This window comes from Talpa occidentalis, unplaced genomic scaffold (assembly GCF_014898055.3).
Source record: "Talpa occidentalis isolate TD23 unplaced genomic scaffold, MPIMG_talOcc4v2.1 talOcc4.2, whole genome shotgun sequence".
Lineage (NCBI taxonomy): Eukaryota > Metazoa > Chordata > Mammalia > Eulipotyphla > Talpidae > Talpa > Talpa occidentalis.
Window position 1 is genome coordinate 71,818,040 of NW_023602073.1, and position 27,660 is coordinate 71,845,699.

The window sequence follows — 27,660 nt, forward strand, 5'->3', positions numbered from 1 at the left end:
GGTGCTACCTCGCTGTTATTATGGCATTATTAGCCTATTTAGAGATGCTGCAAACTTTACACAGAGGATAACCCACATCATAACAGAATTCACACAACCCTATATAGTGGCATGGGCAGCTCCTATAGAGGAGCAGAGCCAGTCTCAGTTCTTCTGGGTCTTCATCTCCTCTCTGTGCCAGCCACCCACCTGCCCCACCCACTCAGAGCATCTGAACACAAATAACCATGAAAGCCACTATGCAGCACTGCAAAGCCTCTAGAAACAAGGGTCTCCACATTCTGCCAACCTCCTGAGTCTTCCTGTTCAAACCTATTTCAGTTCATATTATTCAAAGGAGACTATGCTAGACTATTCTGATACAAATAATTTTGTGAAAACTAATAAAGTCTTTTTACCTGTTAAAAATATTTTATGCTGGGCCTACCTGGAGGTGCAAGGGGTTAAGATGCTACCTGTGAAGCTGTCTGCAGCCACTGCAGCATGAGTTCAATCCCCGGCCAGGGAGCTGCCCACATGGCGCGGCGACCTCTCCTGACTCATCTGCTGCTCCCCTCAGCAGTATTTTCGGTCTGTCTGCTTGTTCTGTTCCCTGCTCTGTCTCTGGTGAATTCTCTTATCTCCCACACCTCTGGCCTGTGCCCCAGTTCTCAGATGCATAAAATAAATAAATCTTTAAAAAAATATTTTATGCTGAAATGTTCATCTACATCATATATATGCACATAGGTACAAGTAAATGCTTCTACATACATCTATATACACAGATGTTCATTTATACCATGTAAGTTCTTGCTATTAATTCAATAAATTACCAAAGAAGGAGAACATTTGTAGCTACATGATTTTCCTTTTTTTTTTTTTTTGTTTAATTTTTGCCACAATGTTCCTTTGTCCTGTTGGCCTATATGAGGGTATAAATTGCAGTTCATGAACAAAATTTGGCCAATGGACAAGACCAGCTCTTTGGATACAAGCTAAATCATAGAATGAGAACAATTTAAAATTAAAATCTTGTTCCAGAAGATATATCAAGGGAATAGCCATAGTTAAAGTTAATGGCAACTATTTGCTCTTACCTAATGGCTGTATTCTGCTCTAGAGGTAAAACAGTCTCAGAAATCTCTGTCCATCCTGAGTTTTTATAGTTTTAGGTTACATTTATAGATGGATCAAATCAGAAATAAAATCTGAATGGTGCAATTCAGTGCAAATAAAATATACAACAATCCATTTGGCAAAGACTTGAAAAATACCAGGGAAGCTCCACTCTCTCCTCTGTGGTGCTATTAAAATTTAATAGTCCTAAGGCTCAAGTATAGATCAGCTGACATATGGTGAGGCACAAGTGTGAGTGACAGGGGACTCAGAACAACTGTCCAGCCCTTAAATTAGGCCAAGTTGTGTCGGCGTCTGGGATCTGCCATGCTGACAAGGTCCCCTAAACTTGACCAGCATCTACTCAGACCAATCCACAGTAATTGTCATCTAGAGACCTGGTTTACCAGGTTCTCTTGACAGACCACACTGAGCTGAGGTTGGTGTAAGTGGACACTATGGGCACTCAGATGCTCCAGGGTATGGAAAAGGAGTGACAGCCAAGCATAGGAAGCCAAAAGAAATCTATGGTCCTGAGCCACACACTGGGTTTCTGTGAAACAAGCACAAGAAGGTAAGAAGGTAATAAAATCTTATTGCCCTCAGTTACTTCTGCAATCATAACAGGGTTCCTGGTCCTGTGAAATACAGGACTCTTCCTCCTAACACCGTGTTCTGATACAAGACAGAGCCCACTTCTGGTCCTCAGCTTAGCTGTCCTTGCCACCTCATCTTCCTGACCTCGGATCCCTGACCTTCCATGACTTTGCTTCTCATGTTCTGCATTAGCTTCACTCTTCATTCAGCCTCTCCCTGTGTCAGTCACTCCCTGCTGCTCCTTGTATCTGTGATCATGACCAGCCATCTTATTTACAGTCACTCTTTCTATAAACATACACTGTCCTAATATGAATTAAAAATAATAGCAATGTTTATTAAGCTTTTCTCTGCTAAATACTTTAATTTATTTAATTTCTATACTTTGAGGTAGGTCCCCTCATTATTCCATTTTATAGATGAGGAAGCTGAGACTTAAGAGATAAAGAGAGAACCTGGTCAGTGCTCCCTAGCTAGTAAGTGTTGAGCTGGGATTTCTTTTTAAGATTTATTTATTTACACAAAAGCTGGGGTACAGGCCAGAGCATAGGAGGGTGAGAGGATTCACCAGAGGCAGAGCGGGGAGCAGAACAGGCAGATCTACTATAATACACTGCTGAGGGGAGCAGCTGGCAAGACAGGAGAGGTCTGCCGTGCCATGTGGGACTCTCCCTGGCTAGCCAGGAATCAAACCCACACTGCAGAGGCTGCAGACAGCTTCACAGAGCTGTGCTCAACCTGCTACACCACTGGGGAGGCCCTGAGCTGGGATTTCTATTGGGCAGTCTGATTTTAGAGTCTGCCTCCTTAACTATAACTCACAGCTGTTCCCTTCAGCGCATCACATTATAGCACCAATGTGTTGATTCAAAGTGAATAGTGGTTTCTGACTACACACCCTCAAAATGCTCATCCAAGTATACTTACCCAGATAGGTGAGTTGCCTCAACTGGCTATTGAAGAACCAGTCGCAAGCTTGGTCCTGACCAGGAGATGGAGGAGCTGGAAGGGACTGTCCTACTCGACTCCCGCACTTTACGATGATGTCTGGGTAAGGCCACAGGACTGTGTGTACCAGCAGGAGGTAATTCCCAGGAGCAAAGTTGGCAACTGTTGCTGAGTACTGGAAGTGAAAGAAAAGTGTAACAGTGCTCACTTAGTAAGGAAGGTTTACCAGAAAAGAGAGGTAGAGAGGGAGGGAGGGAGAAAGGTAGGGAAAGAGAGAGGAGAGGAACTGCAAAGAACACAGATGGAAGAGTTTAGACATAGATGACTTTTCTTGTGGAAACTGGGTTTTCTGAGCTATTAAATCCATAGTAAATTCATAAATATAGGTACAAAAAATCATAGACTGGGAAGAATGAAAGAAATTTCTTCTTATTTAACGATCTCAATTAACAAAGGAGAAAACCAAGACCCCTGATAATCAGTTGACTTGTCTCAGGTCAAAGAGCTAAAAGAGACAAAACCAGGTCTAGCATTCCTTTTCATATTTTCCCATAACTTAAAGAGGCTCAGGAGTTAAAGACAGTGCTATCAAGCTATCAGCAGTCACAGCAGCACGAGTTCAATCCCCGGCCAAGGAGATACCCACATGGTGCAGCAGACCTCTCCTGTCTCTCCCGCTGCTCCCCTCAGCAGTGTGTTTCAGTCAGTCTGCCTGTTCTGTTCCCCACTCTGTCTCTGGTGAATCCTCTCACCCCCTGCACCTAGGGCCTGTACCCCAGTTCTTGTATGCATAAATAAATAAATTTAAAAAAAAATAGGCAGGTAAAGGTAAATGAGTTCTCTACTTATAACAGGAATGCTGAAACTTACGGGAGCATATGCTACATGCCCAGGTACATTCTATGCAGACTGAGGCTTTCAAGCTTTGAAAATTTTCTAATGACTGCTGTCCCATTTTACAGGTGAAGAAACTGAGGCAGTGGGAGAATGAGGAGCCGAGATAGAAATCCACGGTGCCCACCTCCAGAGTCACTATTCTACTGTCCTCATCTTATGAAAACTCCCCAGAAGGTTCCCTCGGTGACCCCAAAGGAGGGAAGAAGAGGTGTACATCCTTTCTGAGAGATAATGGGAGGAAATTGAAAGAGCAATACCTAAAGAAGCTTCTAGCTCCTTAAGACCTGCTCTCATGATTTTTAGGGAGATTGTGTATGATGAGAAATAAAGCAAGAAATACATTAGAAGGAAGAGAAGAAGCTTGAGGAACCCACTTTTTTATTTTCATAAAATGCACCCACTTTCCACGTGGCTATTTCTATCTTCCCTCCTCTAACCATTTTACTCCTTCAACCCACCCCAAATGGACCTTCATTTGCAAGTTGATCATTGACCACAAGGTGGCAGTAAGCAATGTAAAAATGCCCTGTCAAGACATTTTCTCTGGCTAAAACACATCTCTCGGGGGTAAGTTAGTTCTTAAGCCATAAAATAAGAATACAATTCTAAAAAAACGCTTAGAATTTGTTTTTCATTGTATTCATGGGGATATTTAAAGAGATTCTAATATTTTAAGTCAAAAGAAAAGCAACCATCTCTTTTATTCTGTTTATATTCATCTGTCCAAAATGCTGCTTTATCAACACCATAAGATGTTAATATCTGCAAATTATTCTTTCATTGAACACAGGCTAACAATCCCTGGGAAACAGAAGACACCGGTAAGTGAATGCCTGGGTTACCTGCAGAGACCTGTTTATCCAAGGGGTCTCAAATTGCAGCAAGTAGGTCTCCTGATCCAAGAGCAGCGCCATCCAGCCGTGATGCTCAGACAATGTGTCCTGCACATAATTGACAGTGGTTGTCTTATTTCTGCTGTCAATCACGGTTAAATCATAAGAAACATTGGAAGCATTTGCTCTGGTGGGTGAGGGTGGGGGTAAAAGAGAAGAAAAAAAGAAACAGGTTATAAGTCACTTGTCCATTCTGCATCTAACATGTTCCCTCGGTCGTAATTCATCTTCTGTCTTTCCCATGTGTGTCTCAGGCCCTCAGTCTGTGTATCTATGGAAATCACTGTGTGGGTCAAACAGACCTGCGGGAAGCTGCTCTTGGCTGTTGTGGGCATTATACTGACCTGGTAGGTTGGTGGTAATAAAGCTCAGATCTTAGGCCATCTTAATGAATTTACATAGGCCAAGACTACATACTATTATTTTAACAGAGAAATGTCCATGGCCAGGATTTTGTCACAGACTAGGTGTATTCACAGCAGAAAACACAATAAGTGGTTCCTGGGATCCTATAGGAAGCAGTGACTGAGACGCAAAACCTAATGTGCCTAGGGTTCTCAACAACCCACATCCACCTGCCCCTCAAGAATGGCTTCAGCACTCTCCCCAGCATGAAGCAGTGACCGGGATCAGTATACAGGCACGTATAATACCCAGAGTTCACTTTAATTTCCTAATTTTTAGCAAGGGTTTCTAGGAAAATTGCATGTTTCCAAATGAGGAAACAGAGGCAGAACATTGCAAAGTACAATATTAGTGTGACAAGGCAGAAGTAAAATGCATTCATTTCTACAAAGTATTCTATATAGACCATCCCAGAAAGTGATTTTAAGAATTCATAGAACATAAATAGATTTAGCCACATTCTAAGACCCTAAAAGAAAGTCAGACTGAACAGGAAAAAAAAAAAAGTAAGAAAAAAAAAATCAATGCACATTAATACTGTCCTTTCTCCTTTGGTTTAGTTTTCATGAGAATCTTTAACGGTGGCATTTTGCTGCAGGCAGATAATTAAATTCTCAAAGTAGAGGGAAATGAGACGGAGGAGGATGTTGTGTTTCAAAGTAAGGTGTGGCATGAGCATATTCAAAGCCAATTTATAATCTGGTGGCATATTATGAAAAGGAAACTGTTTTTAGTGTTAAATGCTTGGGCACTCTGGTCAAATGGGTGTAAATTGGAAATCTTTGTCGGCATGTGCTAGGTGTATGAACTTGAACAAATTACTAACCCTCTTTAAGCTTTAATATCCTTTTTCTTTTTAAATGGAGGAAGCCATAGTATGCATCTCATATAGTTAATGTGAAATTGAGAGAGATAATCTATGCAAAGGATTCAGTAACCATCAAGTGCAACAGCATCTACCTTCAGCTCATTTACGAAAGGGCCTCAAATGTGTTGGATTTGTCATTCTGTACAACTTATTTTTAATGTTTAGATTTATCCAGGATATTTGTTCACTTGAAAATGCACTTAAAACCTTTCATGGCACATAAACTTAGCCATGGCAATGCAGTATTCGATATGCTGTATTCGATATGAGATTAAATGTTTTTGTTTAATTCATTAACTAATAAATGAATGAAATGAAAAATGCGCAGAGTAACTGGGAATTAAACTACTTTTTCACCAGATTTTCTTATTCATTCCTGAGGCAGGGGTATTTGGAAATCTTTGGGCACAGGGCATTCTTCCTCTCTTTGGGCTTGGGGCACGCAAGCTTGTTTTAGAGGTTTTTTTCTTCACATTTATATCAGGATTTAAAATGGAATGAAAGAAAATTTTTAATGCATATTCTTGGAATCAGAATGGACATGTAGGTCATTTGTTTAATTCCAATCCTCTGCAAAAGGCTGTATAAAATTTATAAAATTCCATGCAATATCTTCTTCCAGATATGGGCCATTCTCAAAGAGAAGACCCTTACATTTTTGGAATATATTTTGAAAGTTTAATATTTAGACAGCTTTAGAAAGCTGAGTTTTCTTCCTTGTATTTTCTAGACATATGTTCTCAATCATCATGACTCTTTCTTCCCCTAACTGTTCATGAGTCTCAGAGTCCCAGGAAATCAGTCAGCACAATTTGGTCCAACTAGTATATTTAAGTACTAAAGATGGGCTTCTAGGAAATAAATGTAAAACCAATATGATAAGAGATAAGTTGGAAGTAAGAAATACCAATTAGGTAGATGAGCTAGTACTTTGGCCAGTATAGAAAGTGGGATTCCACACAGCACAGAAATAACTCTGAGGGTCTTAGGCTCTGAAAGTACATCCTTCTAGGTCTCACAGAGACATGTGACTTGGAAGTACAATATCTAAATTCAAGAGTGACTAATTGATAATTCTGAACTTCCATTTAATAATTCACAGTAAAAAAAATAAAATTGCTTTTCACACAGGTATTCAAGAAATAATTGTTGCTAGCCAGGCCAAAACACTTCAGCTGACTATTTAGTGATGTTTCTTGGCAGTGGGGGAGTCTACCCCAAAGCCATATGAGTACAAGGAGATATCTTGGAAACTTATTAGAGGAGATAAACAGTTGCTCATAAGCTAACGGAGATTGATACAGTCAACCCCAAAACAATAAGGTATTCATCGAGATGACTTAAAACACTTATATTTAGTGGTCAGGAAAGTGCTACTGGGCCACCATGTGCAACTGCACTCATCATAGACACTGGTTAAGAAAATGCTGGCTTCCTTGTGAACATAAATTTACTCTATCCTTACTCAAGCTCTCTCAATTAGACCACTTCTACAAATCTTCTTTTTAACTATACACTAAAAAAAAAAATTATTTGTTCAGATCTATCCATGTGTTTACATTGAACACTTCCTACCTATATTTTGTCACTTATTTTGCCTTACTAACCTATATGTCATTCTTCTTAGCATATCATGAATACCTTCTTGAACATTATGAAAATAACACTTCAATATTTAAGAATACAATCACTAAGATATATATTTCCAGAAAGGTCTCAATTCCTATAATATGACCCCATGAAACTTTCCCCAATGAGGCCACATTACACTAGATTTCATTATTTCTCAAATAATTATATATATTTTATATATTTTCTCCCAGTTTCTACAGGTTGTGATTTTAGTTATTGGAGAAGTCATTTTTTTATACCATACTCCCCAGTTATACTGAAGGCCCTAATACACATGGTCCCCCCTTCAGATACTGTAAAACCACTAAATGCTAACATTTATTCACTTTTGTTTATCTTTGGGACTTCAGCACCTTTTTTGGATGCCTGTCTACTCCCAATCAGTATCCAGTATCTGATGCTAAACAATGACCAACCAGAGAGCCACCATAGCAGGCTGTGACCCTAAACTAGCCTTTCCTCTTCCTTCTTTAGGCATTGTCACCTATCCCATTAAGCCATCCCATCAATTTCAACCAAAGTTTAGGTGGGATACAGTTTCACAGACACTCGTGTGTATCACTCGCTTTCTACAGCACAGTACAGGTAGATAAGGAGGTTATCAAATAGACCTTTATCACAGCCAGTTATGGAAAGGGTCACATGTTGACTTCTGGAAAGCAAATCAAAATGTAAAAGGCCAATTGCTCAGTAGGCAAAATGCCTGTACTGACCATCTCTGGGGGCCAAAATCCAAATTCAAATCAACTCCCATCCTTTTAGGCCAAATGCCAGCAGTGACAGAGGTGGGCTCTTCTGAAAAGCACCAAAAGAACATCAAGAGCCGAAGAACACCATGAAGAGAATTTACCAACCATAATTACTACAATTTTCGCTTGCCCTAAATAGCCACCAATTTCCCCGTGCCCTAAATAGCCACCAATCTCCCTCTCTTTACTGTTAATGAAGCAAAGGAGCACAAAAGTATTTCTAATTTGGAGGAGCCAAGGGAGTCTGCATGGGCCATTAGCAGCAGAGAGCTTCATTACTAGGGGAAGAAGTGTCTCCCTGAACTTCTCATGGCTTTATGTGCAAGAAATCAGGAGGCAACCAGTCCATTTGAAATGTTAACCCTTACCTATGCGTCAGCAACAACTCCAGTGCACAGTCAAAAAGACAAAAGGATGACAAGCCTTTCCATCTCCTGTGCTATGGAGGTGCCTTCATTTTTGTTCTTTTTTTTTTTTTGGTTGTTTGCTTGCTTAATAACCAAGCCTGTTTTTAATTAAGGGGCATTTTTCCTTTGAAAATATAGCACTATCACTTGCTAAAACTTCCCAGCCTGAGTACCAATTTACAATACTAGTTACATAAACAGTTATGTAATTTAGTGTCCATAGACTGTGTGGAACTGTTGAATATATACTGCCCACAAAGGATTTGTTAAGCAATCAACAATACCAGTGAGAACAAATATTAACTCCCTGGTTTGTGTTTACCATTAGCTTACTTTTCCTGAGGGTCCATATCTCTGTGTATTAAGACAAACACTGCACTGAGCTCTAAATGCTCTCAATTCGGAACAATCATGCAATAAACCCTTTATAATTACACATTTCCTAAGCCAGACATATCATAATAACTAGCTTGAAATGGTGCTGTCAGCCTCTCTTGAGCATTATAGGACTTGCCGCTGTTGCTCTCATCTTTGACTGCACAAAGAGGACACAATTGAAATCTTAAATGCAGCTAAACGATGACTGTCACTCATCATTGCTTGAGCGTCTTTGAAAACTTCACTGAGCTCATAACAAGAACTAAGCAGAGAGGCATTACCCCACTCATTGACCAGTAATACTTTATGTGGATCTGCAAGTTTGGCTGTTTGTTTTGCATATATCCTTCTTGATTAAAAATACTTAATTATTTCTCTTTCTGAGCGAGAAAACTAATAAGAGGAAAAAAGCTACAAAACTGTCTTTCCTCTACATTTTAACAATCCTTCAATTCATATAAAAAAATCAAAATGGCAGGCAGAAAGGCAAGCTATATGATTTACAGTCCTTGTGTTCTGGCAGCCACCTGCCAACATCATCCAACATATTTCTGTCTTTTTTTCAGAATTGGCAAGAGGAAGGATAATTTATTATTGAGCAGCCCAGGATCCACCGAGCACCTCCTCAAAGGTAACATTTACAGTATGAAACACAGTGAGGACAATAATTCTGGCTTAGTCTGTCCTGAACCATGAAGAGAAATAGTAGACGTCCATTGTCTTGCCTAAGATGATCCTCAGACACACTAACATCTCTTCTCTAATCCATCTTCTCCATCTGTCCAATCCACCTGAATGGCTGCCTTGGAACCCGAGATTGGCACCGCTGGAATAAGGCAGCCATAACATAGACAACTACTTGTCAGAAAAACAATTTCTGCCTGGAGTTAGGCGGTGACTAAGAAGCTTTTCTACCCTTTTCTCTGGGTGGGTACCTGGTGCATGATGGAGCTGACCAACCCTGACTGGCTCACAAGTGCTTTGCCAGCCCCTCTTCAAGACTCTATGTTCCATGATGTCGTGATGAGAGTCTTCCAGAGGTAATGTGAGAGTTTTTTTCACCTTGGAATTGGGCAAACCCTACAAATCAGGATGTTTTACGTAAAAGAGTTAGTTGTTAACCACTTACCAGCATGCCACTGGGTCCCTTTATTATTCACAAAATATAATAACCATGTAGTACAGGTGATGATATTTCTTAGTTTAGAGTCTATTTGGATTTTTAGATCCTTTTCTATTTTACTTCTGTTACCTCTGCTGCCAATGGAGGATAATACTGCTTGGCAATTTTCTGTCTCACACAGGATTTTTTTGAGGACTGAAAAGATACCATTAGTGATGCTATGCCTATTTAATCCCTAGGAAGGAGAGTTAGGCGATTATTAAAGGAAAAGCTAGGCCAAAATTTCCATTTGAACTCTTCTTTACTTTTGCATTCACAGAGGCAGGGGGTGCCTCATACTTTGAACACTGACACATTAAGAGCCGTTACATAGGTAAAAACTGAACGCAAGCACTACAGGAGAGGATATTAAGCAAGATCTAAGAATCAAGGTGATCAACAAGAACATTAACCTCTTCTTTTCCAGAAGAAGTAGGGAGGAAGAAGCAGAAAGTACTGGGGCACTGTGAATCAAAGACTATGTCCTGAATGTCTCCACATTTTACGACTACTAGGGAGGTTTTGCTGGTTCCAAACAATGTCATGTGACTACCGGAAAGTATTCTGTATTTTTCAAAAATTGGATTATGTTACATTTAAACAATCATTTCCTTTTCCAGGCATTTGTTTCTCAGAAACATAATAATTGATAGTATTTTATTCAATTAGTATGTTTATATGGTGCTTTGTTAACCGTAGAATTAAAATAAAGACTGTTTAAAGATATTTATTGAGCATTTTCTATCTACCCTACAATGACCCCTGTGAGATAACTATCATTGTGTCCATTTCACTGATGTGAGAACTGAAGCAGAAAGAGGTGAAGTAACTAGTCTAAAGGATATCACTTGGGAAGTGGGGGAGGGGATATGACTTAAACATACCAACTCTTAATTACTTCTTTATTCTTCATTCTTTGAAAAATAATTTCAAATATATGAATATGTCCTGACTTCATTTTATGTACATTCTACGGAAACTCAGAAGGACTAGTAGGCCAACCCAAAACATCTTATAAACTCTTAACCACGCCCCCTCCTAATCCAGTCAGTAATTAGAGGACAACTCAAGGTTTGATGTATCGATATCAAACCTTCAACTGAAGGAGTTATACAGTACTCCAGGTGAAACAAAAAGTTCCAAGATGGTAATTTTGAGAGTTGAGTTTTCATTCTCCTTATCACAATTCTATAACTCTTGTATCACCAGGGGATCAGCAAAGTGCTGATTCATTGGAGTGAGTAGGGATGGAGTAGAGAAGCAATCAACTGCTAAAAGAGATCTCAAATGAGGTTCCCAGAAAAAGTCGAGAAGATATTAGGAAAGGATATTCTTAAGTATTAGATGTTCCTAGGAATTTTAGAAATAAAGATTGGGGATAGCATTTTAATCCTGGGTTTTCTGAAAGAAAAATTGAGAGCCATAGACTTCAAGTAAGCATGTCCTAAGAGAGAAATGGGCAATAAGGACACTAGAGGATTATTTGGAGGAGTCCACAAATTTTTAAATTATGTCGATTTATTCAACATAAAAAAGATTGAACAATTTATAATATTATGTAGAAGCTATGAGTGTTGGTTACAGTAAATATAAAGTCAGCACACAATGATAACACCAAAATCTGTACAGGAAGCTCAGGGAAGCTTCCCAGAGAAAATGACCTGCATGCTGAGTTCATGGAACTGAATCTTATGAATTGAAAATTACAAAGAAATTGAGTGTAGCCAAGGTAAAAAACAACAGAAAGGGAGAGCAAAGCATTGAGAGATAATGCTAGAACTATAAACAAGGAGCAGATTGTAAAGGACCAAGAAGATATTAAGAAAGCTAGACTTTCTTGGAAAAGGGAAGCTAGTAGAAAGTCTCAAGTTAGGGAATGAATGAATGGAAGACCAGATCTACATTTACAAAATTCAAGGATGGGAGTACATCAAAGTGGCAAACTAAGAGGTTGGTGTAGTTATATAGGTGACAGGTAATGGCAACTGGGACTAGAAAGGGGAAGCTGGGAACAGGCAGAGTCGGAAAACCCAAGAGGGATTTTTTTAGGAGACAAAAATAGATTGAAATTGGTAGGCGATATATGTGGGAAATAAGGTAAGAAGATGAGTCAAAAGATGACTCACTATTTCCAGTTTAGATAGTTTGGACCATTGCTGGAATACCAGAGACTCCAAGAACATAAATTCAGTTTTGTAAGTTGAGTATGAGATGGCTGTTAAAGAGCCTAGTGGAAATACTGAAAATATCACCGCTCAATAAAACATAATGCAAGTCATGAAAGCAAGCCTCAGAAATAATCTCAAATTTTTATAGTAGCCATATTAAAAAAAGTAAAAGCAAGAAGTGAAATTAATCATTCAAATATATTTGAGGAAGTCAAATTTTAAGGTGGTGGGTGGAAGTTAAATTTTTGGTGGAGATGATAATATAGTATATACAGGTGTCAAAATATACAGTTGGACACCTGATATCCTATATGATAAGCAATGTCACCTCAATAATTGTTCTAACAACAATATATTTAACCCAATATACCCAAAATATCATTTCACCATAAACAATACATAGTATTGAGTGACTTTATATTTTTTTTTCATATGAATTCTTAGAAATGTGGTATATAATTTATACTTATAGCATCTCTTAGTATGGATGACATATTTCAAGTATTTGTAGGTTTATGTGACTAGTGGTTACCATACTGAGTCATGCAGGTCCCAAGAGCAATTCAATAAATAGATAAAGAGTTCATTATAGCAGTGCAAACCAAAAGAAAAGACCTAGAATCAGCAATGCTAATTAACTGAGGCAGTAACATAAGTCAGATCCATGGGGAACAGTATCACTGGAGAGGAAAGGAAAACATCTACAGGAACAATAGAGTGGGATACTTGGGTTCCCACTAAGGAAGATTATAGCAGAGTTTCCTGTTTAGTGGCATATGAAAATTTTATTAGGAAAAAGATGTTTGCATAGATACAAATGGGCTAAGGCTGCAATTTAAAAGGGTTGGTTTACTAGGGAAAAGAAAGCCTGCATGGACACAGGCAGGAGATCTTAAGGCAAAGTCTTCACTTTGCCAGAGCAAAAGTATCCTATATAGTGTTCTTTGATGAAATGACTGTGGAATTTATCATGTTAGGGTCAGATTGGGGTGGTTTTCTATAACTGATAATCCTTTCTGCCTTCACCTCAGATTCCTGGAAACTTCCATAGCCAGTTTAACAATTCATTAATTATCCCTTCCCCACCTCTTGTTTTTTGACCTTGTGAAAATGTCACTCCTAAACTTTTCTAGTCTAAGTTTCCATTACTAGCATTTCAGAGACAAGAAGAGCTTAACCTAAATTTCTAAATCATATGCAATGCTATACACCAAAATTACCTCAATTAAGAAAAGAGCTTACTACAAAGGAGATATGGAAGGAGCACACAAAAATCTATTGGTGGTATTATCTTTGTTCCACATAATTTATCTCTATACAGAAAAAAAAATTATCTAAATTTTAGGGTTGATAAACCCAAGAACTATGTGAGGCATGTCACCATGAGAATCTCTGAAGAAAATTGGTTGCTGACAATTTTTTTTCTGAAATGAGGTCTGACTTGCACCAGTGGGCATGAGAGCACACCCGTCTTCTCAGGAAGGATGGAGTGGGTAGAATGGGATTGGCAGAAACAGAAGCTGGTAGGAGAAAAAAAATAAATAAAACACTATCCAGAATACCTGTGCCTTATAAAAAAAGTATTTGTTTTTTTAAAACTGGTGAGTGAGATAGAGAACAATACATGCAGGACTCATGCAGAACAAGCATGTCATTCTAACAAAACATAAAGTGAAATATGCCACGTAGAAAGACACTTGTAGAAGACACTTGAGGTGTAAATATTATTACCAACTTCAAATACATATATGAGGATCTCCATGGTGGCACAAGAGGTTAAGTCTCAGCACTATCAAGCTATCAGCAGCCACTGCAGAATGAGTTTGATCCCAGGCCAGGGAGATGACCTACATGGCACAGCAGACCTCTCTTGTCTCGCCCGCTGCTCCCCTCAGCAGTGTATTTCAGTAGATCTGCCTGCTCTGCTCCCCACTCTGTCTCTGGTGAATCCTCTCACCCTTGCACCTCTGGCCAATAAGCCCGTTCTTGTATGCATAAATAAATAAAAATAAATCTTTTAAAAATATGTATATGCTAGAGTTGAATCAGAGAAAGCTATTAAAAAAGGATGTGCTACAAATGTGGGTGCTCTTAGACTTCAAGAAGGTAGTAAAGGACTGGGACAGAAGTTAACCAATGTCAAAGAACTTAGAGGGAAAATGGACCAGGCAGGAAACCTTCCAAGGAAGAAATCACACTCCAAGGGTGTGCTAGTTAGCAAAGGGGGCAGAGAATGCCTTGTTGGTGCAGCTCTGTAGAGCCCCACACCCTGCTCTCTGGAGAGCTCAAGCTGAGGGAGGAGGGGTAAGAACTGAAAGGGAACACAGCAGGATGCTGTGCCATATCAGATCTCCATCAACATGCAACCCCAAAAGATCAAGACTGTGAGAGCTTTGTAAATCAACTCTTAGGGTGCTTGCTTCAGGGCAAATAGCACAACAAATTAATCCTTTCTCCATGAAATGCAGCAAAGTTTGTATCAATGCTGAATTCAAATTGCTCATTAGCTCTGACATGTTCCTAATGAGGTTATAATGCTCTGGGACAAAGATCAAGTCACTGAGCACAAATAGCTAGAGAGAATCATAGAAAGAGAAAGTTAGTAGGACCTTAGAGGAATGCTTCTCCAACTTGAATATAAGTCACCTGGTGGAGTCCGAGATTTCCCACATCTAACAGATGCCTAGGTAGTGCTGATACACCTTGAATAATAAGACCTTTAGAAATCATCTGATCCAACTGCCTAATCCTAAAGCTAAGTGGAGCCAGGAGACAATTGGGAGCATGCTGAGATCTCTCTGGGGCCCAACTAGGGTAGGGAGCAGTTGTCCACAGACCTGTGAGTCAACCTGAAGACTTAAATATTAAGAGAAGTACAGGGATTAGGCTGACCATCCATTCTGGTTTTCTCAGAATGGCAGAATGGAAGAAGTTTCTGGAGATGAGATTTTCTGTTTTAAAACCTCCAGACAAACCATGGTGAATTTTCTACACTACTAGATGTCTTTTGAATTTACACAGAATATTGTGTCAAGATTATTATCTCTTTTACCTTGTCAGTCCCATAGTACAAGGATTATGGTCTGCTACCAAGGTAAACACCTAAGGAAACTGTCCTGCACATCTCCAAGAACAGCTGCTCAGACAGAATGACATCTGCAGAGCCTTCTAACACCACATCATTAAGTGCTTCTCCTGGAGACAGTCTACCAGACATTTTTAAAAGTAAGGCATAAAAAGGAGTATTAAGAACAGAGCAATAACCCTCATACAAACACATGATATTCTTTTTAACTACATGAATCTATTTTAATTTTCCTCTTTTTAAAAAAATGCACATAAGAAATAAAACACTTTTATAAATCTTAAAACACTAAAAATTATCTTTGGTAAAATCACTAAAATAACAATAAAAATAAGAATGTGTCCCTGAAAATGAAAAAAATAAAAGCTATGAACTGCACAATCAAAATGATTAGAAATGAAAACACATCCCTCCAATTGTTATTTTACTCCCTGGATTTGGGCCCACTAACATTAGATAGAATAATAAATGGTTTGGAAAGCAAACGTGGAAAATTTTGAGACTATTCAAAGCTCGCATGGATTGCTAAGTCTTCCAAAGTAGAATGTCGAGATACTGATTGTATTCAAAAAGCAGACTTTGTACAGTCCTGACCACACTGACTCATTCGCTAGAGTTTGCCTATTTAAATAAAATGCCAACATGGTGTGGCTGAATCACTTGACTTAATATTCATGCAGTGAGGACACTTAAAACAAAGGGAGGAAAGAAGTGTGGCTAAATATATACAATGCATTTGAAATAGGTAAAAGACAGAACCCTAGACACTCAGCAATCATTACCTGGAAATTAAAGAGAGTAGAAGCAATCCTATTATGCATTATAAACAGCCCAGCTGCTGACTTAATGGTAGTCTGAGTAGCATAACCAAGGAGTCCTTGCTCCAATATTAATACGAAATGTATTGTACGAATCCAATAGTTCATGAAATTAACAAGGAAAATGAACTGGAGTGAAGCAACTTTGCAAGTAATAGGAAGACATCAGCAATTGCTTCCCTGGAGCATATTGAACACTTAAAAAGAGCTTGGGGAGAGTACATGTATATAAATGAAAATGGACATTATTGGAATTTTTTAATAATACTTTAAATTTAAATACATTTCAAATTCTCTATTGGTTGCAAGTCTTTTCAAGAGGAAGCTATTAGCTCAAATGTCAATAAGAGGTCATAGACTACCAGATCTGGTTAAGTGATAATGAAAGTTAACTGCTGTTTGAACCTACAAAAACTACCTTCAACTATGATTTGAAGCTGTATAAAGTAGTCCCACATCACTTTTGTAGAACTAAATACTCCATCTTGCCATAATTTCCTTTCTTAGAAACATCAATAGCCCAAATAATATATGCATAGCCATTGGCAAGCTAAAAAGTATTGTCCATACAACTTACAAACCAATAGACAGACGATGGAAGAGAACATCTTCCCTGCAGACACTGCCCTGGACAATCTGGCTGAAGCTTGCATTGACTGAACAAGAAGCTGGAAGTGTTTCCATAGAAGCAACAATATGACTTCTATTTTTCCCAGACAGAGAACCATCCAAGTCCTCCAAAATTGCTGCATGAGGAAATGGAAATGCTACTAAATTTGAAGAGTTTGTAAACTTCAACTTGCTGGTCGTCACCGTAAATCCGCCTATAAATTGGAAGACAGATGGTTATACAATTGCAAAAAAGATGGTTTTCACAGATAGCAGCTAGATTCACCAGGGAGTTTTCAGTACTTTAAATTATAAAATTATCCAGGTTTAAATTTGCTTATCTGTTCAAGAACAATATCGCTTTGCTGACTCAATGCCTGGCTCTGTGGTGTGTGCTGGAGATTCGGGGAAGCCAGAGCACACTGGCGCTGCCTTCACGCACCTGTACTCTAGGGCAGTGATTCTCAACCAGGGATGGATTTGCCCTCTGGAGGACATTTGGCACTAACTGGAGTCAGCTTGGCTTTTACAGACAGGAGTACGGCAGTACTATAACATGTGGTAACTAGAGGTAGAGAACCTCCTGGATATCCTCAATGCACAGTCCCCAAAACAAAAAATTTATCCAGTCCAAAGCACCAACAGTGCCAAGGGTGAGCAAAACTGTGGTCTAGTGGAAAACAGGAAAGCACAACAGCAAGGGTTATGGTGTAGTTTTTCTTTCTTTGTACTCCACCTTTTCTGAGGTTTGTACTTTAAATGTGATCCCACAAAAGCCACATTAATACAATCATGTGGACATAAAGCAGTAGTAACATATTTTTTATGTGTCTACTCTAGGCTCACCCTTTTAGCAGTCTTCCCTCATACCACCTCTGTGCGCTTCATCAGAACTACAGCTAGTCTTGTTGCCCAGGAAGAAACTGCAATGGAAGTTTACCAATTCCCACACCCCTGGCATTAAAATTTAAAAATTGAGCAGCCATCTCTTTGCACATATACCAGTGTACCACATACAATATAAAATATACCTCCCAAAAAAGAAAAAATAATAAGATACAAATAAAATGTTTTCATTCTGCATCCCAGTCGAGGACCTGTAGGGAATTGTCACGTGTTAAAGATCTTGATGCCATCACTTGCAATTTTTTTTTATTTTATTTTTTTATAATAAATTTTATTTTTATATTCCCCATACAATTTCAACCCCCCCATTTTGACCACAATCCCTCCCCTCCCTCCACCCACCCCCCAAAAAGTGTCTCTGTTTCATAGATTTTTGTTGATTTTGATTTTCACTTTCTTATAGTTATTCATTTTCCTGGTCCCTTATTTAAGTTTTCTAGATTCCTGCTATGAGTGAGACCATCCAGTATTTTTCTTTTTCTTTCTGGCTTATTTCACTGAGCACGATCCCTTCCAGCGCCATCCATGTTGCTGCAAATTGCATGTGTTTATCTTTTCTGAATGCTGAGTAATATTCCATGGTGTATATGTACCACATCTTCTTGATCCAGTCATCTATTTTTGGGTATTTGGGCTGTTTCCAAAGCTTAGCTATTGTAAACAGTGCTGCTATAAACATAGGGGTGCAGGTGTTCTTTGGAATTGATGTTTCTGTGTCCTTTGGGTAAATACCTAGGAGTGGAATTGCTGGATCATATGGAAGCTCTATGTTTAGTAGGTCCAGAAATCTCATCACTTGCAATTTCTGTGGTTCACCTGGTACTAAAACTACTTGAAGCTCTACAATTCAGTCATATTGGAATTCTTCGCAATTCTCCCAGTATAACTGGCTCTTCTGTGTTTCAATTTTTTGCATATGCTGTTTCTAATACCTAGAAATTTTTCCCTGCTCATTCCCCTTGCAAACTTCTATTCACCCTTCAAGATGTGACCTCTTTTCATAATGACCTCTATGAAATCTTACCTGAGCTACTGCCTTGGTCACTTCACTGACCTTCATTAGTCCTCCAATATTGCATTCAGCATACTCTGTGACTGACCTAGACATTTATCCTTGTATTTAGATCAAGAGCTCCTAGAGGACAAGAATGATGCATCTTCCATCTTTGTACCCCACCCCTCTCCCCCCACCCCCACAGTTTCTTAAAAGGAACTGGTTATCAACAATTTTTAAACAAATGATCCAAGATCATTCAGGCAGCGGGAACTCCAGCTCATAAGTAAGAGTGTTTCTTTTCTCAGTGTCCTATGGATGATATGAAAGAGTGAAGCTATTAAAGAACAGAGGAATTGTGATTTTAAATGATTGCCATTAAGGCATTTTTTATTCCTGCAATTATTTCTACAGTCTGAAACTCAGATGCTACCCAAATAAAAACAATTTTTGGTTTTGCCTATACAGAACAACAACAACAAAAAAAAAAAAAAAAAAAGGAAGTGGGGACTCACTGATTATTCATTTAATTAAAAAAAAACAAACAATTATCTAAATTAGCGATTCAAACCACAAGAGCATATTTACTTGAATTACTGGGTTTGGCTGTTTACAATGATCAAATCAACGAGATTGCTCTCTACTTCTCTTCACCTTGGCCCATGAGTCCTCCTAGGTATTTCTCACCACCTCTGAGATGTGGTTAACAAGTGAACAAGAATTCCTATGATTCATTTTGTGCATACAACAAGCCTTGGGCTGTTGTAAACATGAAGCACCTGAATCCTAGTTAATTCAGGAAAAATTGCATGTATGTTCATTTATATCCATCCAACTCTACACATTTATTTAATCGATGAACAATGAACCAATGAGGCACCAGGTACTAGTGATGAAACTGAGCAAGAGAGACATGATTCCCACCTTTTTGCAGCTCAGAGTGCACCTTTTTGCAGCTCAGAGTGCAGCAGAGACAGGCACCATCACAGGAAAAGAAAGGGAAAAGACAGGCACTATCACAGCAGCCACAGTGAGAGTACCCAGGCTCCTCCAGGACCTCAGGTAGGGAACTTGAGAAGTAGTCTCTGCTAATGCAATCTTATAACTGAAGAAAGAAAGAATCACCAAGACTTTGCCATTTTATGTGACCCCTGAATAACTCAGGTATTAGGTTTCGAGACTCCTGCACAGTCAAAAATTTATGGATAACTTTGACTCCCTCAAAACTTAACTAATAAACTGTTGTTAACCAGAAGCCTTATTAAGAACAGTAGATTAATCAAAGATTAACAGACATCTTGTATATTACATGTATTATTCTTACAACAAATTAAGTTAGAGAAAAGAAAATGTTAAGATGTTAAAAATGAAAAGATAATGTAAAACAGTGTCATTTTTATTTATAGGTATAACAACTTGTGCATTCATAAAATTTTTTGAAAAATCAAGTTTATGCTGTTCAGGGATCAGTTGCATTGATCTAACTTGCTTAAGTATTAGCCTTACTGTGTATCTTATCTATTCAAACAACTTACCCTGCCCTGGGGAACAGCCTGAACAGGTCCTGATGGCCACACAGTCAGTGAGATCAAAATTAACAAAGGTTGTGTTAGATATTATCAGTTCCCATCTTTTGGGAGTTCTGATCCCAGCTGACATGCATAGGCTTCCCTGTGATTTAGAAGAAAAAAAAAATAAAGAAAAGTAAGACAACAGTAATATAAAATACAATTTATAGATAGTAATAAAATAATTCATAAATTAAAAAGACAGGTTATAGATTGAGAGATAGTATTTGTCAATCACACATATACTAAGAATCACGAAGAAACAATATAAGCATGTTATAATGGTAAAATAAAAACACAGTGGCAATACCAAGTGCCCAAGTGCTAGTGAGGATAAGAAACAACTGAAACCCTGGCCTCCCTGGTGGCACAAGGGGTTAAGCACAGCACTGTGAAGCTATCTATGGCCTCTGCAGCACAAGTTTGATACCCAGCTAGCTAGGGAGCTACCACATGGCGCAGCAGACCCTGCCTGGCCTGCCTGCTGCTCCCTTCAGCAGTGTATTTCAGTCAATCCGCCTGTTCTGCTCCCCACTCTGTCTCCAGTGAATCCTCTCACCCCCCACACCTCTGGCCTGTACCCCAGTTCTTGTATGCATAAATAAATAAATCTTAAAAAAATAAATAACTGAAACCCTCATACTTTGCTGGTGGGCATGCAAAATGACATAATAACTGCGGAAAATGGTTTGGCAGTTTCTTATTAAGTTAAACATGTACTTATCTAATCTAGTAATTCAACTCTCACATATTTACCTTAGAGAAATGAAAATTTATGTTGACACAAAAGCCTTACATGAATGGTTATAACAGTTCCATTCATAATCACCAAATCTGGAAACAAATCAAATATCCTTCAACAAATGGATGGATAAATAAACTATGGTAGATTCATATAGTGGAATACTACGCTGCAATCATAAGGGATAAAATACTATATCATGCAACAAATTCTCAATAAATTCTAAGAAATGGTGACCAAGCATAAATGACATGTAAGGAAGCCAATTTTACTATAAACTAATTGTAACTCAAGATTGTTACCTTCCTTGAGACCCTCACTTTTAAGAGAAGATATTATGGACTACAAAGTAATAAAATGAAAAATTAAATCCAAAAGAAGGAAGATGTTGGAATTGAGAATAAGAGCTCAATGCTAGGTCTTCCCTGGTAACCTAAGTGTTAAGTCTCAGCTCTATCACCACTATTGCCTGATTCAATCCCCATCAGAGAACTAACCCAGATATGGGGAAGCAGACCTTTCCCGACTTGCCCACGGCTCCCCATAGCAGTGTATTTCAGTAAATCCACCTGTTCTGCTCCCCAAATCTATCTCTGGTGAATCCTCTCAGCCCCTATACCTCTTGCCTACCTTCAGCTCTTCTACGTAAAAAATAAATTTAAAATTTTTTAAAGAATTATTTATTCATTTATGCATAGAATTGGGATATAGGCCAGAGTTGTGGGGGGGGCGGGTTTAGAGGATTCACAGGAGACAGAGTGGGGAGCAGAACAGGCAGACCCACTGAAATACACTGCTGAGGGAGCAGCAGGTGAGATAGGAGAGGTCTGCTGTGCTGTGTGGGTTAGCTCCCTGGCTGGGGATCGAACTCATGCCACAGTGGCTGGTGATAGCTTGATAGTGCTGAGACTTTAACAACCATGCCACCAGGGAGGCCCAAAATAAATAATCTTTTTAAAAAAGTTAATTCTTAAAAAAAAAAAAAAAAACAAAGGTCAATTCTAGGGAGACAAAGGAAATCTCCAGAATGAACAAGATAAACTCTAGGACCTAGCTGTAAATCCATTCCCCATACTGCTGGTGCAAATGTGAACACTTTAGGTTATTGTTTGGCATTATCCATTAAAGCTGAAAGGTATGACCTAGCCTGGCAGTTTTATCCTTGGCCCATGTTCAAGAGAAATGCAAGCCCATGAATAGCAAGACATATAGAATAATGTTCTTAACATTATGATTTATAATGACCTGAAATTGGAAATAAGCAAGTGCTCATCAATACCAACACAATTTAACAAAATTGTGACATAGTCATGAAATGGAACACCACATAACAATGAGGACACTAAATCACTGTAACATATAGCAACACGGATGAATCTCATAGACAGTGCTGTGCCAAAGAGGCCAGGCACAGACAACTCATGTGTTCTAGGGTTCCATTTATATGAAGCTCAAAAAAAGATCTGAAATTAATTTGTGTTGACAGAAGTCTGAATAATGAATTCCCCTTGGCAGGGGGGTAGAGGTCAGGAGTGAATGGGACGGGCATGAAGGAGCCTCACAGGAAATGATAATGTTCCATTTGTGGATCTAGGTGGTTTATACACAGTTTGTTCTCTTTATAAAAATTACTGATCTTTTCTTTTGTGATATGTGTGCTTCTCTCAAAAAATGTTATATTTTCATGGAACATTTATTTTTTAAAATTAGGGCAAATTCTACAGAAAAGTAAAATACAATATGGAAGAGTGAAAAAAAGGTTAAGGTTCTTGCATTGCTCAGGTAAAACTTAACAGTGCTGATGTAATTTAGAGTTCCTTCAGACAAGAAGGGATGCTAAAAAATTAAGTCCAATATGAAAATAGTAATAACAGAATGAATAACTTTCAAGTGAGCAAATACAAAAAAAAGATACTATTCAATGCAAGACAAATCAAGTTTGGAAATAGAAAAAAAATAAACCTGATTGCAAATGGCAAGCACAAAATAAGACAGTAGAAATAAATGCAAATATATGGGAGACATCAGCGTCTGAATGGTAATTGAAACCACCAGAGAAAATGAGAATTCTCCCAGGGAGAGCAAGTATATTGAGAAGAGAGGGGCCTGACAGTAGAATTTAGGGAAGCAAAAAGATGAAAGGTCTAAATTGAGGAAGACAAATCCACAAGTGAAAACAGAGAGTAACTCCTAGAGAAATTCGAGGAAGAATGTAGCAACCCCATCAGCATGTGTCTAATGGGGTTGCATCCTACAGATTCTTCCAAAAGTAGCATGGTGACAATTTATATCCAAGACAGGATATCTTTGGGATTGTGAAAGGGGATCCCAATTAGATGGGTCAACAGGCATAAGAATGTACAAGCCAAATTGGAATGTACAGGAGTGGAATAGCACATCTCTTTCTGTGTATATTAAAGCCATCCACACTAAAAATTATGCTTCCCGTCTCAACATAAAAGTAAGACTTGGTATGCCAGTACTAACATTTACACAAGTATGCTTAAAGGAAAAAAAAATTCCTTCTAATAAAAAGTTCTTCCAGAAACTAATGTTTGTTTTAGAAGATGACTCACTGATAATTGTGGGCCACATGTGGGTGGAAGGTCTAAGAATGGATAGGCCAAATATTCTGAAAATTTTCAATCCTAAAAGAGTTAGGGGCATGAAAGGTAGAAACTGAAATCAGGGTGGGCATCCTCTTTAAAAAAAAAAAAAACTGAGAACAGTTGTGTATGGCAATAAAGTAATCTCCAAATAAATCTGAGAAATAAAGACTGATAAATTTTTTTTTGTTTGTTTTACCTAAAGGATTTTGCAAAGTTTTTAATGTGTTAACAGGCAAAGTGAATTTCAGTGGATTGGGGGGAAGTATAAAAAATAGCATATTCTAAATTGAATTATCCAAAATATCTTCCTTTTACCAGATACTCTCTTGGGAGTAGCCTTCCGTGGAAAACACTTCAGGGAATATTGGAGTAGGCACTAATAAAATGCTCCTTGCCAAAGTCATTTTCCATGTGTAACTGAGTATTTGACCAGGAATAGGAAAGTATCAATGTGGATGGAGCCCCACAATGCTGGGCATGAATCATGGGTCATCACTTCACTTCCTGGAACCTCCTTTTCTTTACCTCTATAAATTCAGGAGTTCTAACTTGATCAACTCTAAGGTATTATTTAGCTCCTAAAATGTATGGTGTTGTGATTTGTATCTAAGTGTAACCAGGATCTGGATTCCTAGATCCTAGATTCTAGATCCTAGAATAAACTAATTCCATCTGGGGACTCTTGTCCAGCACTTACTGAAGACTGAGGGGCCCACAGCTACATTGCATTCCTACTGAATCATTCCCCAGGGGTGTGATTATATTTCATTATCTCATGATAAGCACCCCTTGTCATTATTTATATCTTAATTTATGTCACTCTCCCATTAATTATGTCATCTATTTAGTTTCAATTAAATTGTTTTGACATTAATTTTCCAAGACAGTCAGTTATTCATTTTGATGGGTATTTTCTTTTTTTAGCATCTTCTCTAAGGTTATTTCTGATTATATTTATCAGGACCTTGGATCTACCAGTATTACAAAATCTAAACCTGGATCCCTCTTCCCTTGAAAACTATGCAGGCTGAAAAGAAGAATCATCTCTCAAGGTGCTAATCCTTTCAGAGGAAAGGAAAAGCTGGCAGGTATCTCCCTCTTGAGTAAACTGGATCAATAAGTTTTACCTAAGGAAGTTTGAGAATTAAGCAGGAAAATGTAGTTTAAGAAGAGCATGGTATTTTTAAGCATAATATTTCTATTCTCTAGCTATGAAATAATCTCCAAGGGAAATTTAAAAGCCAATCATTATCATTTACATTTCAACTGGTCAAGACCTTTAGGAACAAATTGCAGAGAATGCTCCTTTCTTGGATTCCAGGACACTGCAGTTCTCTCCCAACTGATTATTATGACAATATGATAATGTGCATACCTCTCTTTTTTTAAAAAAAAAGTCTACTCTTGTAGGTCTGAAGCCTACAGAAACCAATGGCAGCCATAAGTTCCCTTTGGGAAACCTAGTACTTTTCATCTGGGTAGCCCCTTTGCCTGGTCTATGTTCTGGCACCCTGGCCACACAATGGCAGAGAAGTCATTTGACATTTGATACAGTTTGATATTTATTATGTAGAAACCCCTACCTAGGCAATTATTAGGAATCACATGAGATTCCTTGTACGTACCACAGCAACAATGCAAGTTTATATTAGCTGATTCTACCTCTTTTTCAGGGGGCACCCTAAATGAAAAAAAGGCCTCTGAGCAAAATGTTAATGTAGAAACTTAGTAACCCATGAGTAGAGAGACAATATGGAATAATGCTAAATTCCACAATCCTTGCAAAGTTAGAGAAAATTAAATTATTACTTTTATTATTAAATTGATGTGCTTAATAAAGCCAAATTGTAATCAAATATAAATTCTGCAAGCTACTCATGACTTTTATGATTTATACGGACTCATAACATTGAGAGCGTATATATATTTGAAGCTTATTATAAATATCATCACTGCTAAAATAAAAAGCTCCTCAACTTATACCAATTAAATACAAACTTCAGTAAAGATTATTGTTAAAATTACATAGACTGGATCAACAGGGAGCCCAGTACATAAGATTGTTTTGATGAGCAGCCTAAAACAACGACGCTGATGTACTTACCTTGTGGGCAAAGTGACCAAGTATCAAGCTGTCAGTGACTGACGTATTTGCATCACTTTCCAAGATGTCAATTCCAAAATCTCTGCATGAATAAACTTGGAAGTTTTTCAAGTGAAGATTACTACTTCTAAAAATCTATAAAAAAGCAGTGTATGTTATAGCAAAGATTGGAAGCTTGATTTTTCTTGCAGACTTTCGGTAGCTTCTTTACTTATTGATTAAGTACAAATAAACATGCTATACTATCTTTAAGCAGCTTATTTGTCCATCAATATCTGCACAGGCATTGCAAAGTTGATGTGAAGTCAGCACTAGTTAATCTTGTTTGAGAACATTCACTGTGCACTCATTCTCCTTATAATAACTGATATGTTAAAAAAGTCAATGTGAATTCTTCACATGTGTAAACTAGTTTTGCCACATCATACAAAATTAATACAGAAAAAAGTGAGCATTGAAGGGGCTTAACATTTTACTCATGGTAGTATAGCTCATTAGTAATGCCAGGAAATTGCCATTATGAAAGATGGAATTCAGCATGACATTTAGTGTATATGGACTCAAAATACATGCACATACATTTACTACAACTTGGGTTACTGGCCCCAAACAGGGATCAAGTTATTAATGAAATTACCTTATAAGAGTTAATAATCCCATTAGTCTAGGAGACAGAGCATTTGTTTTTCACATGTGATCTTAGGCAAGGTCTTTAACTTCTCTTAGGCCTCAGTTCAGCCATTTTTAAAATCAGGGTGGAGGTTAGGACTAGCAATTAGCCTAATAAAGGTATTTCTTTATTCTTTCAATAGGGTTAATTTTACTTTCATATTTTAAAGCAGGAGTTTCCTTTTCAGCTTCATGTTTTCAACTGTTAGTCTTTGTGCTGGGATTTAACTGGAATGGATATTGCTAAGCAAAATAAGTCAGAAGAAAGACAATATTGATGATCTCACTTATATGTGGAATATAGAGACACAAAACAAAGGGTCAGATAAAACCAAACCAGTAACAAACCTTAGAATTCTGACTGTAGATCTGAGGCTACCAGAGAAAGAAGTGGAGGGTGGGGAGCAAAGTAGGGAGGGGGCCCAGTGGACTATGGTGGAGGAAGATGGGTTCCTTGGTGGTGGGTGTGGTGTTTTGTCCTTCATCTGAAGAGGTATCTCCCTATATCTCTAAATCATACAGTGTTGTAAACCAATGTTACTTTAAAAAAAAAGGAAAAAATTAAAATGATTTGTGGGGCCTCCCCAGTGGCACAGTGGTTGAGCGCTGGGCTGTGAGGCTGCCCGCAGTCTCTGCAGCGCCGGTTCAATTCCCAGCAGCCGGCGAGGGTCCCACATGGCACGCAGACCTCTTCTGCCTCGCCCACTGCTCCCCTCAGCAGTGTATTTCGTTGGTCTGCCTGTTCTGTTCCCTGCTCTGGCTCTGGTGAATTCTCTCACCCTCCTGTACCCAGTGCTGTTCTGACTGTACCCAATGCTTGTATAAATAAAAAAATAAATTACTCTTTAAAAAAAATGATTTGTGACTGCAAATGGTCAAAATGTATACTTAATATTACATCAATGTTTTGGGAAAGTCAAGATAAAGTTTACTAATAGAAGGAACTCACATGCTGGTTCTGTGTGTTAGAGATTTATTAAGATACTACTGAATCCATTTCTGAGGCTGATTACAATTAAGAAAAAAAGAGACTGCTCAAAACCCATCAAATATGTAAAAATGTAAAAATCATAGATTATATCAGCAATAAAAATTACATAAAAGGCCAAAAAATATTCAAATTTAATTTGCAATCCCCATTGTATATGCACAAACTGCTTTTATAAAATAGTAGTTCTTTGGAGACAAAAAGATTTTTTAAAAAACAAAGCAGGTATGGCCTGAACTGATAACTTGACAACAGTTATTATCTAATTACTCGCATCAATCCAAGTTCTGGCAAATATATTTAAAAAACCAACACACGGTAGCAAACTGCACCATTTGCGGTGTGAATACAGTTTTTATAAAGTGC

General features: G+C 38.2%; 1 protein-coding gene across 3 annotated transcripts in view; it reads right to left on the bottom strand.

Moving 5' to 3' along the window:
- The window catches only part of PKHD1 (PKHD1 ciliary IPT domain containing fibrocystin/polyductin), a 445,188-nt gene that overhangs the window by 219,901 nt on the left and 197,627 nt on the right, over positions 1-27,660 (bottom strand). For all 3 annotated transcript variants that reach the window (XM_054698860.1, XM_037519857.2, XM_054698859.1), the window contains exons 47-51: positions 25,638-25,772; positions 20,150-20,285; positions 16,683-16,929; positions 4,383-4,560; positions 2,623-2,818 (exon numbers count right to left, since the gene is read on the bottom strand). In XM_054698860.1, the coding sequence (XP_054554835.1) occupies positions 2,623-2,818; positions 4,383-4,560; positions 16,683-16,929; positions 20,150-20,285; positions 25,638-25,772 (892 nt within the window). The remainder of the gene's footprint in view (positions 1-2,622; positions 2,819-4,382; positions 4,561-16,682; positions 16,930-20,149; positions 20,286-25,637; positions 25,773-27,660) is intronic.